Source organism: Charadrius vociferus, unplaced genomic scaffold (assembly GCF_000708025.1).
Source record: "Charadrius vociferus isolate BGI_N301 unplaced genomic scaffold, ASM70802v2 scaffold263, whole genome shotgun sequence".
Taxonomy (NCBI): Eukaryota; Metazoa; Chordata; class Aves; order Charadriiformes; family Charadriidae; genus Charadrius; species Charadrius vociferus.
In genome coordinates this window covers 1,106,121-1,118,556 of record NW_009647769.1, presented here as the reverse complement: position 1 = coordinate 1,118,556, position 12,436 = coordinate 1,106,121, and the positions used below count along the sequence as shown (strand labels likewise).

Here is a 12,436-nt window from a genome sequence, read left to right as displayed (position 1 = left end):
GCCGTTAGGTAAGGGCCGAAGGGCGGCCCTGCCCCGCCCGCCGCCATTACGGGCAGCCCGCACGATGGGGAGAGGGGTGCGAGGGAGGGTAGTGTGTGTCTGTGGGGGAGAGTTGTGCCTCCCCCCTCCTCCTCCCTAGCAGCGGTTTGTGGTTGTTTTGTTGCGTTTTTTGTTTTTTTTTTTTCTTTTCCTTTCCTCAAGGAAAGGGAGCTGCTTTTAGCCACCCAGCTGGGGTGTCTCCAGCCAGCTAGGGTGTTGTGGTGGTTGCTGGGGTTAGCCCCCTACCACTCCGGGGGCTGCTGCCAAGACCTGGCTGTGGCAGTGAGTGCCATGTTGCCTTGTGAAAGCTGTGGCAGGAGAAGGAAGAAGAGTTTTCTGGGGTACCCACTCGGACAAATGCTGTTGTCAGCTGAGCCGGGGCTGGAAGAGGGATGTTGGATTTTGGGAATGAGGGGTTGTGCTATAGACCTGGGCCTGCTTCCTCTGCTGCCTCTGCTCTGGAAAGCTGCTTTGTTGCAGAAATGTAACCACTGTTGTGCCACACCAAGTAGTGTTTTATGTAACAAACCCATGAAAGGACAGGCTGAGAGAGCTGGGGTTGCTCAGCCTGGAGAAGAGAAGGCTCTGGGGAGAACTTATGGCAGCCTTCCAGGACCTCCAGGGGGCCTACAGGAAAGCTGAACTTTTTACAAGGGCATGTAGTGATAGGATGAGGGGGAATGGCTTCAAACTGGAAGAGGGCAGGTTTAGAATAGATATTAGGAAAAAAAATTTTCGCTCTGAGGGTGGTGAGGCCCCATCCCTGGAGGTGTTCAAGGCCAGGCTGGATGGGGCTTTGAGCAACCTGGTGTAGTGGGAGGTGGCCCTGCCTATGGCAGGGGGGGGGGACTCGATGATCTTCAAGATCCCTTCCAAAGTAAACCATTCTATGAAATTCCCGACTCCTCCTAATGTGGTAAAGTATACCAGTAGGAAAGGGTATGCAAGTGGCAGTAGAGGGGGAATGAAATTTAAAATGTGTTTTCAGTTCCTCTGGTATGTGCATTGGAGCTATGAAGCCCAAGAGAATCACTGGGAGTTGTACATCTGGACAGCCCATGTTAGCCATAAGGAAGTTGTCATTATAGGTATAATTATGTTTTAAAGCACATTAAAGAACTATGCACATACAAAGTTCAGTGTGCAACCTGGGTAAATTCATGTATTTTATGTGGTACGCAGGGCCACATGCAGAGAAGCTACTTTGTGAAGCCTATCTAAGAATTCAAGAGCTTGTTACCCGGTTTCAATAGCAGAGATAGGGAAGGAATGGGAATCTTCTGTCTTTTTTGACCCTGTATGGTGGCCTTATAATCCTTTTTCTAAATCTCTTCACTCTGGCAAACGCCTCATACTCAAGTCTTCCACTTTCTCAGCACGTTGTGCAAGTACTAGGCTCTCACACAAAAGGTACTTCCCACCATGAAGTTAAAATTTTTGAACTCGGCACTGTCCGCTTGTACAAGGTATTGTGTGTGAAATAAGAGTTTATAGAGGGTGAAAAGACACATTTTCACAGTGATATTTTCTTCCCTACAGAGACATCCAGCTAAATGTCATACCTTTGCACCAAATCTGAAAATGGTTGTTCTCATTAAAACAGTTGAAAGAATCTATTTAAAGCCAGCAGCCTGAGTCAGTTTTAACTGATTTTGTTCTTGGACATGGCTAGGAGTTTTTGACTGAAGTGTTCCTAAACAATTCATCCTGATTCTAATGCTCAAAATGGAGACTTCTGGCCCAGAAAGGAACAGCTTGGCAATAGTCTGAGTGGCAGAATGTTATTCCCTACAATGGAAAATGAATGGCAGCCTGAACTACAGATACGTACTATGATGGCTTTAAGTATGTAATTGTGAGCTATATGGAAATAGTTTTGTGATCATCACCTACAACGTGCAATTAGCAACCAAAACTGTACAGCATAGACTGCTGTAATGATGTTAGAAAATCACACTCGCTGTGAACAGAGCAGATGTTAGGCTTGTGCGAGTCCTGCATACAGGCTGAGATAATGTCCCCCCCTTCCTACTTTCAGTCCCTTGCCCTGCCCTTCAGCTTCTCCCTTTCCCTCACAGCCTGTGTGAGTCTGCCTGGTTTCTTGCCTTGAACTCTGGCTCAGGGCAAATACACAGCAGGGGAACACTGGAGAATCATTTGGGCATGCCTGCTGTTATGCATATCCAGCAGCGCTGCCCCACGTGTTTGTGCTAGTTAGAGAATGTCTCACCTTGGGCATTGTAACCCCCAGTGCATCTTGGTGTGCTGTTAGGAGAACAATAATGTTCCACGATTGCTTATGCCGCAGAATTGGCTGCATTCTTTGTAGGAAATATGGCTTCAGTTTCAAAAACATTAGCAAACCCCAAACAAAACAAAACCCCTGTGGAAGTTCCTGTGAATAAATGCAATAAGGCAGGTTGAGCTTTATTCCCTTGTCATTTCTTTGTTTACCCTGTTTATTTCTTAAGCACTGGGACTATGGCTTAGTACAAGCAAAACTGGATGATGGCTGTGATGTGTTGTGTTTGTAGTTTCAGCCTGTGTTCTCATAAATTGGGGGGTACACCCCCGCAGTCTGCTGACCTCTGAAAGTAAATGGGGTGTATGCACATACACAGAATTCCTTGCAGGCTAAAGGCTGTAATCAGCAAGATGCTGGATGGTGCAGCTCTGAGGTACTAAGCAATGTGAATATGCATGGCAGAAGCTGTCCATGAGTCAAACACAAAAATATATTATGGCAGCCAGACAGTGGGAGCAGCTCATAATATTCAGGGGTTTAAGCAGTAATGGGCAATTACAGCGTATTACTCTTATTAACGTTAAAGAAGATAAGATTGATAGGAAAACATTTGCATATAGGGTTGGGAACCAGTGTCACCCTGGTACACACACAAAATTATCTGAGGATATTACATAAATACTGTAGTACCACTACTGTGATGTTAGCCATACCCTTCTAACAAAAGCCATTTACTGGAGATTTTGTAAATGCCGAGAAATGATGCCCTTGCCAGAGTGCAGCAATCCCTGAGCACACTCAGCTGGGAGATTTCTGCTTAAAAACACTTGCCTTTTCCATAGTGAGCCCCTAAGCTTGCATCCAGAAGGGAGTCATCACAGCACGGTGTTGACACATCCATGCATAAATATTTGAGCCATGAAATCTCTCTGTCTGAACAGCTTCACATCAGAAGCGAGCTGTCACAGGCTGTCCTAACACCTAGGTGTTTTCTGCTACTTCATTTCACCCCCTGTGATGTTTTGCTTTTGTATCGTTGTTCCAGAGGCAGGAGATTGTAGAGACTATGTGAGTGCTCTCTACTAACCCAGCCATCACAGTAATAAGGCAGTATGGGTTGTGTGCAGGAGAAAGGTAAGACATAGTTCTGTCAAGAGTTAGCTGGTGCTAATGAAGGACCTGCCTCGCAGTACTCTCAAGGGCAAAATTTCTTCCCGCATCAAGAGTTTTGGCTGCTTGTTGCCTTTTGCACTGAATTCTAGGTTGGTACGCCTTGTTAGCTGAATTAGAGAGCTTTGGAAATTTGGAAAGTTACAGCTTTTCATTTCTTTCATGGTGATTGCTACTAGCTTACCATTAAACTCCAATAGGTCACTGCTCTGAATGTGAGGGGTTTTTTAGACAAGGAATTATTCTCATGGATTGGCAGCCAACACCTCAGACAGTTATCACAGCTAGCAACTGATATATATGCATAGCCTGGCTCCTCCACTGGAAGGCTGAGCTGGGGGGGAGGGTGGATCAAGAGAGCCACAAGTCTGTTGAGCTCCTAACATTTCCCTCATTTGAGCGCAGAACAAAATGAGTTTACCCGGTCAGTGTTTAGTCCTGATATAACATACCCAAGTTAACTGTTCCCCTTGAGGACCACTACACTTAGGGTATATCTACACTATCAAATAACTCAGAGCATATTTCCAGGTCCTGATTCTCCTATTGCCCAAACTAGGCCATTTGTTGATGCCCAGGCTCTCTTTAGGTATTAAACAGCTACTTCTGTCCAAAACAAGCTCAAACATCGTCAGGGGGATAGTTTGCTCAGGGGATAATGCGTTCCCAAGCACTATGGATGAGACTGCACCAGGCTTAACACTGCACTGCTTGGCTTGGCACTGGTGATCTTGCATTTGGGTAGATGCAGGCAGCAGTATAGAAGTCTGTTATGCAGCACATCCATGAATGCAGATAATCCTAAAAGCAAACAAAAATTCTGGAGTGTTGTGACTGTGAGCCTCCAGACATTAGGGTTCTTCACACAGTAATGAATTGAGAATCTCAGAATTTTATTAAAACACAAGTGCTGGTGAAAAATGCCTCTCTGTCCCCCAGCTGGACTAACATGAAAAACACACTTTAGACGTGAGCCATCTTTGTATCTGTCAAAGACCAAGGAGTTTTAAGCAAAGTTTTAATTGCCTCCCAACACAAAAGAAAAGTTGAAAATACTGATTGCTGTTAAGGGCTGTGTGTTTCAGCATGTTTCATATTTTCTTCCCAGGGGACAGATCTAAAAGGTAGATAGAGTACTCAAGAGCTGAAAAGCAATTATATATTATACAAGATGTTTAAGAGCAGCTTCAAGGCCATCTTGCCAATCTCTTTTATTATCTTTTTTTCTTTTTTTTTTTTTTTTCTGAGAGAGAGAGAATCTAAAATCTCTTAAGGAAAACTGGCTCCTTTGCTTGTTTCCTACCAGAGATCTGGCAGGCTGTTGAGCATTCTCTTCTTTCCTTGCAGTTACCAATTTTCTAATTAAGTCTGTGTGCCTGCCCCCATTGAATCAATCAGAATGTCACCCCTGATTGCAATGGGAACAGGAGCAGGCTTTAAGGGCCAAATTTGCAGAAAAGCTTGGCATCTGTAATTGAGGCCAGGTTTTCAAAGGAAGTGGCAGCCATGGAAGCCACTCCCAACACTGTATTTGCCATGCTGGCCTCAGATATGGGTGCAGAACACTTGAAAACTCCATCTTTAGAAACTAGCACTGCCCCATTGAGTGTAATAGCAATTAAGAGCTGTCAGCAGCCTGGGGAGAGGCAGTCGGCACTTTTGCTTTTGCCTGTCTGAGGCAGAGGGTTTGGCGAGTGGTCAAAGAGGAACGTCCAGGCCCTGAGGTCTCAGGGACATGTCTGAAGTGCTTATGCTATTAGCAGGGTGAGAGAAGCAAAAAGCTGCTCATCCTGAACGCAGGGAGGGGTCAAAGTTCTGGCATGTGTGGTGTTTTTGTGAACAGTAGGGTATTTTCTTTGTTGTGTGCTCTTACACCCAAGTCATCGCTAAGTTTGCCAGCCGCTGTCATTAGCAGTGTTGTTTCCAATGAACAGTCAAGCTTTCCCCAGACCTAATAGCCTTTTGTTCTTGAGAAACAAATGTGGCAGTATGTCATCAGCTCACTTCAATCACTCCTTTTTACTCAGGGGCCTGTAAAAGGAATCTCTTACTTTGCCTATCAGAAGTATAGGTTTGCTCCCTCAACTGTTGAGGGCCCTGATCTCTGAGAGCCTGCGAGGCCTCCCAGGGACAGGCATGTCCTGGCAGGGAGAGGGACTGCTGACTGTCCTCCTAAAGTGAAAAGAATTGACAGGGAGGGGCAGGTCAACCTGCTGCTAATCTAATTAATCTCCTGTGTATCAAATAGTTTAGGCATGCTTTACTATATAACTGTTTTAAAAATAATAGGAACTTGATAGTTGATTTTCATCTTAGTAAATAAATTTTTTAGTCAAGAAAAGATAAATTTTTTGATTCCCATGACTGAAAAATTATCTTCATGCCTTTACAGTAGGGAACATACTTGACTGCACACATTTGTTGCTAGGCTGTGACAGTAATGCAGTTATCTGTACTAATATTTTCTTCAGCTACCTGTTTCTCTTACTGCTCTTCTACTTGATCTTACTGATCTTACTACCAGTTGTTGGACAGGGATGGTCATGGGCTTATTGACTCAGGTGAGTTCTGCTATACTCCATTCTTTTATTTTTCTTATTCTTTTGCAAATCTTACAACTTATTAGCATTTATTATTATAGCACAGCTATTACCAAATTGCAGATACTATCTAGTAGTACGTATCCACCAAGAGGTATCTACAAGCAGGGCAACAACACACCTCAGCCTATATGGTTGCTGTACATTGTGTTCAAATGCCAAAGGAATGGACTGAAGTTTCGTATCTGCGAGCAGTCCACGTGCTGTGGTAACAGAACCCACAGAGATATGTAAAACTTATCCATGTAAAGCTATGGAGTCAAATCCTCCCCTGCAAATAACTACCAGACCTGCTTATTAAAAGTCTTAATTTACTTGTTGTTGGACAAATTTTTTTAAAAGTCCATTAAAAATAACGAAGCAACACTTTTTCTGATATATTTTGAAAATAAACAGAATTTATGAACTAGTAATGTGAAACTCATGCAGAAGTAGAATAGCAGTACAAAGAGCAAAAATTAACAATGATAATAAAAAGATGTTGTCTATAGCAACTTGTGAATAAGCGTGCATAGATTTTTTCTCTCCACTGTTTGCACCCTGTGTACTCATTTCATATTGATACTGAAAGGCTAAATGTTTTTTTCCAAAGGGCTGAGAATCAAATCTGTAAGGTATGCAGGTACCTAACTCACATGGACATCAAGAAGACCTTGTTAAAAAAGGCTTTCATGTAAGTTGGCCTAGAGGCCCACAGTTTGTATCTCAGCATCTCTCACATTTCAGCTGCTATGCTGCAGCACGGGGAAAGGTATCACAGATTCTCCCTTTGCTTGAGTATTAGTGATCATACAGAAGAGTCAGTATGGCTTAGATTCAAATCTGTGGGCGAAATCAACCTCTGATACAACTATTCATCTCAGTAAAATTGCAGCAAGGTTGATTATAATTAGCATGACTGGTAAATGTGAAGTACCTTAATTTTTAAACTCCAGTTGTGTGGGCTCATGCACTTACACTGGTCAATATCTTCCTCCTTGCATTTTTATTCAAATGAGACATTTGGTATAAATTCACTGTTACAAACATGTATATGTGGTTTCTCAGAACTTTGTACAATTTTCTCAGAAGCCTGTTCTTGCAATATAACATTGTTCTTTTTAGCAGTTTTCTTGTACTTTATCTTGTACTATGCAATATTAGATGTCACTTGTCAGCCTTTTTTTTTCCCCTCAAATGTTATACTTTCTAAAAATGTTTTCTTTTTCCTCTTATGGCTAGCATCTGTGGGACTTTCATGTAGTCCAGGAGTGAACAGGAACCTCAAGAAACTTAAGCCAAGAAGCAACAATTTCAAATTACAGTCCTGATGTAACAATCCTTTATTATATGGAGAACATACATGGGTCTTCATCATGATGCAAAGTCCCTATCAAGTAGAATCTGGGGAAGATGAATAATCGGAGTTAAGATTCAAGATTCAACTGTTCTGGTTTAGAATATGCAATGTATAGAAGTTGTCACCGGTTTAATCTTCATAGCCCTTTGCCTGTAAAGTCAAAGCATTTAGGCTCGTTTACACCAACTGTTCACATTTCAGGATCTGAGACATTCAAAACAGCTTTTACATAACCTAGAATAGCTTCTGCATCTTTATTTTTTCTGCACAGTTACCTTGTAATTTTAAAGCCTGATTTCTTGGGACCTCATAAAGCTCATAGCAAGTGCTGTGTGAGAGAGATCTACTTCTCTTCTCCAACAGCACAACGTTCCTGTTTCTACTCCTGAGGAGATGAGGTCTGTGATATGTCTGATGTTCATCTTTTCTCTCTTCTTTGGGTTAGGAGGTAGGAGCTGTCTGTGTTCAACATTTGGAATGAAGGAACAAAGCATTTGCCTGTCTGCCTGCAGCTTTTAAAATAGTTGTGGGAAGCTGCTCCATAGAGCTTTGCAATATTGTGCCCATTGCTAAAGAAGGTGGAGTAGTGGGAGGAGAAATATACTGTGGGCAATAAACTGTAATAAGTGTGCGTTATTTCATGGCTGCTACCATTGCATTTATGAGATGTCTATGTCTAGAGTCTGTGTGTGCATACAGAAATGTCTTTGTGTCTTTATATTATTAGATTTCTGTAGTACCCACAACTAGCAGTGAGCAGGCTATCTAATCCATTGAAATCATGTACATTTTTTTCCTTTAAAAGCTAGAAATAGACCTTTGTTTCTCAAGAAGGGGAGATTATTTAACTGGAACAGTTACAGCTGGTTTCCTGCATTATACTCAACAAATTTCTGACTTCATAATAATTAGCTCAAGGGTGCATTTTTTTCCATTTCCAGAAGACATTTATATTACTGTGAAAAAAAAATGAACATTTTCAATTTTTAATTTTAGTCTAGCGGCAAAATACTAAACATTTTCATAGCAGGGTGTAGTTTGTATTTTCAGCCATTTGACCTTTGGGCTGTAATGACTTAATTCTCCCACAGCTGTTTGCTGAGGAAATGTGCCTACTTCTTCCGAGACTGAGCATATGTCTGGGACACCATCAGTTTGTGGCAATTTAAAAAGTTGCTGCTTGCAAGTTAAGGTGCTGGGGACCATGCACACGTTCCTAGCTTACCCCAAAGTGAGATAAAGTGCCTTCAATTAAACTACTTTCATTTGGGCTTAAGCTGAGTGCTTTATTTAGCCATTGGAGCAACACAAGAGAGACTATGCTGCTGATGGTGGGTCAGAAAAGTGTTCACTTAGTAAGTCACTCTAACTCAGTAGTATTTAATCATATGCCCAAAACCAGATGTCCCTGCTCCACACCTGCGTGACTCCAGCCTGCTGAAGGAGGCAGTAGAAGTGAAAGTGCAGAAGGTATGCTCAGATGTCTCTGGATACAGAATTGATGGCTCCAGCAATTTTGGAGGTGTTGACGTTCCCGCTTGCATGTGCCATAGGTTATCGATGTGCACAAGTACAGGTAAATACTATCAATTCAGAATTTTCCTCTCTCAGTCCTAACAAGGCTTTTCGTTGACTCTGTATAATTTCAAAGTATTTCACGAATGTTTTTTGCTTCAATAATACCTCCTCTATCGTTTTGCGTTTGTGCCAACCAGGTACTGAACACTAGCGCTGTGATTTGGCAGCGCTTTTCCAAGATGTCAGTGAATGCACTGGGTTCTCATACCTGAAGAATTAAGCCTCCGTGGTAGACAGCAGAGAATCAGTCAGTCTTAGTCTCCCATGAATGAGACACAGGCCTCAGGCTTACCGTTGTGCGGCTGAAGTTTGATGAATCTTCGCACATCTGCTGAGCTGCTGTAAGTATGCTCACACAGGCACACAGAAAATGCAAGGCAATGTGACTTAGCTTACATCTCCTCCAGCTGAAATAAAATCACCTCATATTTGCTCAGATAGGAGCGCACACATCATCACTTGCTGCAAGGTCACTGGATGCACGGCAACATGGGAATCAATTCAGACTTAATCAGGAGTATAAGCCCTTACTTCTTTGTGACCAAGAATGATTCTAGCAGCATTTTGCAAGAACAGGGAAGTTTGTAATGGAATTCTATGGGTGGAGTGTGTATAGCTACTTTCTTGTTAAATTTCTTTTGCATTATCAACTGAGTATAATTGTCTTTTTTTTTTTTTATACCTGTTCCAAGCTTTTGGGTAAAGTTCACTTGTAATGATAAACAGCGGCTTTGTTGCATTCAAGTGATGGATGGAGTTATGCCTGCTGGTAGGCAATTTTTTTAAACACTACAGCATCTTAATGAATGAAAGATGCTCTCCACTGAAGGTAAAATCACTTAGATCAGTTCAGAACTGAACACTGAAATCCAGGAGCCCAGGTGCTGAGCCAATGAAGTATTTGGGGTGGGAAGGAGGAATTCTAGCATTCCACCACTGACAGCAGTTGTGTTTCAGAAATGTGTGGTACCACAGAGAGGTAGTGGAGAACGTGGGGTGGAGCAGCTCTTGGGAAAACAACAGCCTGTGATTTCTCCGAGACACAACCTGAGGCCCACGAATAAAAGGAAAGATTTCCATTGGTCATATCTCCTTACATGCAACTGTGCATGGCCTAAGTCAGCCAGCAGTGTTAACAATTCCCATTCCATGGATTTTTGAGCACGGACAGCCTGACTGTGACTTCTCCTGAGTGGCTGTTGCAGAGCAGGGGAATGCTACACTGATGCTGCTGTCTTGTCAGATCATTTCAGCCTTTATCCTACCTTCCTTCTAAGATTAGTTTTCTGGAAATAAACAATTCTTAAAGCCAGCACCTGAATTAAAATCCTTATGGACAAAATGCACCCTTAGTTATCTGTACAATAGCTCCTGAGATAAATTTTCATGGTTGAAGACAGGTGGTTCCCGCAGATGTTACACTGCGTTCAGCCTCAGTCACAGAAAGGATGGTTGAGCAGAGCCTGTTCAGCTGTGGCACATTGTTGAGGTTCTCTTACAGATCTCACCCTTCCACAGGCATAGCATATCTCTTTTAGGTTTCTCTAAAACATAGGTTTCAGCTCTGTGGGTTTTAACAGAAAAAAATACCCAAACCACACATCCTCTTCCTATGCCTGGGGTCACCCTCATGCTTTTATAGAGGAGAGCCCGTCCATTTTGACCATATTAACAGAAGTGCATAAAAGCAAAAGCAGAAAGAGCACTTTTACACTGCATTCATCAACACATGAAAAAACAATCTACCAGAACCAGCTATGTTCCATTACATGTCACGAAGCAATTGTCTCTGTGCATGCTGGTGCTTTTGAAGCTGATACTGCTGTTGACTTAAAAGCTGTTTGCGTTATATCTGTCCATTACATACAGATTTCAATATGTACAGCACCAAGGTGAACAAATCAAATGTACACTCACACCACAACCAGACAACTGCTGTAGTGAACACATCCACCTGAAATTCTCACATCCCTGCCCATGTCTTAGTATCATTTTATATTTAAAATACCAGCATAACATCACCCTTTTTTTAAATGAGCTTGATCACAATGGTTTGACAGCCATCTTTGTGTTGGTGTGGTACTGACACACTACTGCTATACAAGAAGTGGAGAAGAGGAGACTCCCCAAGTTTGGGAATGCTGAGCCCTGGCTAAAGCACTGATGTGATACTCAGTAGCTCAGTTCCTTGTTCTGCTGAAGACTTGCAAAGTGGCCTTGGCTCCGTTTGGATGTATTGGATATGTATGGATATATTCAGATTATCTGTTTTAGCACCAAAGTTAGATATAGATGCTTTCTAATCCAAGTTCAGAAGAGACCTGGGGGCCGTATTCAGGCTGCCTTTTCTACATACTTGTATTGCTATCATAGCTACTTACTGGCTGGTCTAACTGGCCTGAATAGCTCTCTGGTGAGCATCTAAAGTACTGTCAAAGTCCATGCTCCATGCAAAGTGGTCCAAATAGAGCCCTTTATCTCTTTGTCTCAGCTCCCTTCTCTGTAATACAGGGACAATAACATACCTCAGCAAGGCAACGGAGATGTTCAGATCCCAGTCAAGAGGACAACATGACTGCTTTTATAGGCAAAGATGTACTGTGCAGAAACAACATAAGGGGACCTGGTTTTAGAGGAGTTTGCCATCTGCAAGACCTTACTCCAGATAGAATATCCAAGAGTTAAAAAAGGGATGTAGAAGTTAGCAAGAGTGCACCGTGGCATCTGCAGCAGCAGTTTTACATTGACTATGCTGTATTCCATCTTAGCTATTTCCAGATGGCACTGTATTTTACAATTTCCTCTTGCAGTTGACTGCTATCATACATATATATAGTACAACAAAGATGTACACAAGGTTGAATTATTGCCTGTCCTTTGTTGTACACTTTCCCAAACATCTGGGGCTTTATTTAAGTGGCATTTAGTCTTCCTCAGAAGAGTATCTTTGCCTGGAAAAACAATATATGCAGCAGCTACAAAAGATAACAAGAAAGAGAATGGTATGGCTAGTAATGAGAACGCCAACAGCGAAAATGTACAGGGTTTTGTCACAGTAATCCTGAGGCTGGTGGAATGGTGGGATGAAATTTGGCAGGTACACAGAAAAAACCCAGTAGTTTCCAAGAATGAACCAGAGAAAGAGGAAAAGGCTGAGGGTTAGATGGATGTAGTACTTGTGAGCATTCTGCCTCCAGGGATATTCGTCGTCGTCATCATCATCAATCACAACAGACTTGGAAAGCAGCTGCCTCATCCTTGTTGAGTCGTACAGCAGAAGAGTCACCTGGAGGTATTGGGGGAGAAAAGGGAATACATAAATTGGGTGAGGAAAGTCTGAACACCTTCTGGCCACTGCTAGTTTTTGGGCCAAATTAAAGTTGGGTGTGGGAAAATCATGTAAAAGAAAGCTGAGGAGCCACAAATGAGGCAGATCCTGCCAGAAAATAATGCATTTTTTCCCTA

At 42.4% G+C, this 12,436-nt stretch overlaps 1 protein-coding gene across 1 annotated transcript in view; it reads right to left on the bottom strand.

Annotated features, from left to right (window-relative positions):
• The window catches only part of DHRS12 (dehydrogenase/reductase (SDR family) member 12), a 42,130-nt gene extending 29,903 nt beyond the window's left edge, over positions 1-12,227 (bottom strand). Inside the window, exon 1 of the mRNA XM_009882387.1 lies at positions 12,148-12,227. Coding sequence (XP_009880689.1) covers positions 12,148-12,227 — 80 coding nt within the window. The remainder of the gene's footprint in view (positions 1-12,147) is intronic.
• Between the last annotated feature and the right edge of the window lie 209 nt (positions 12,228-12,436).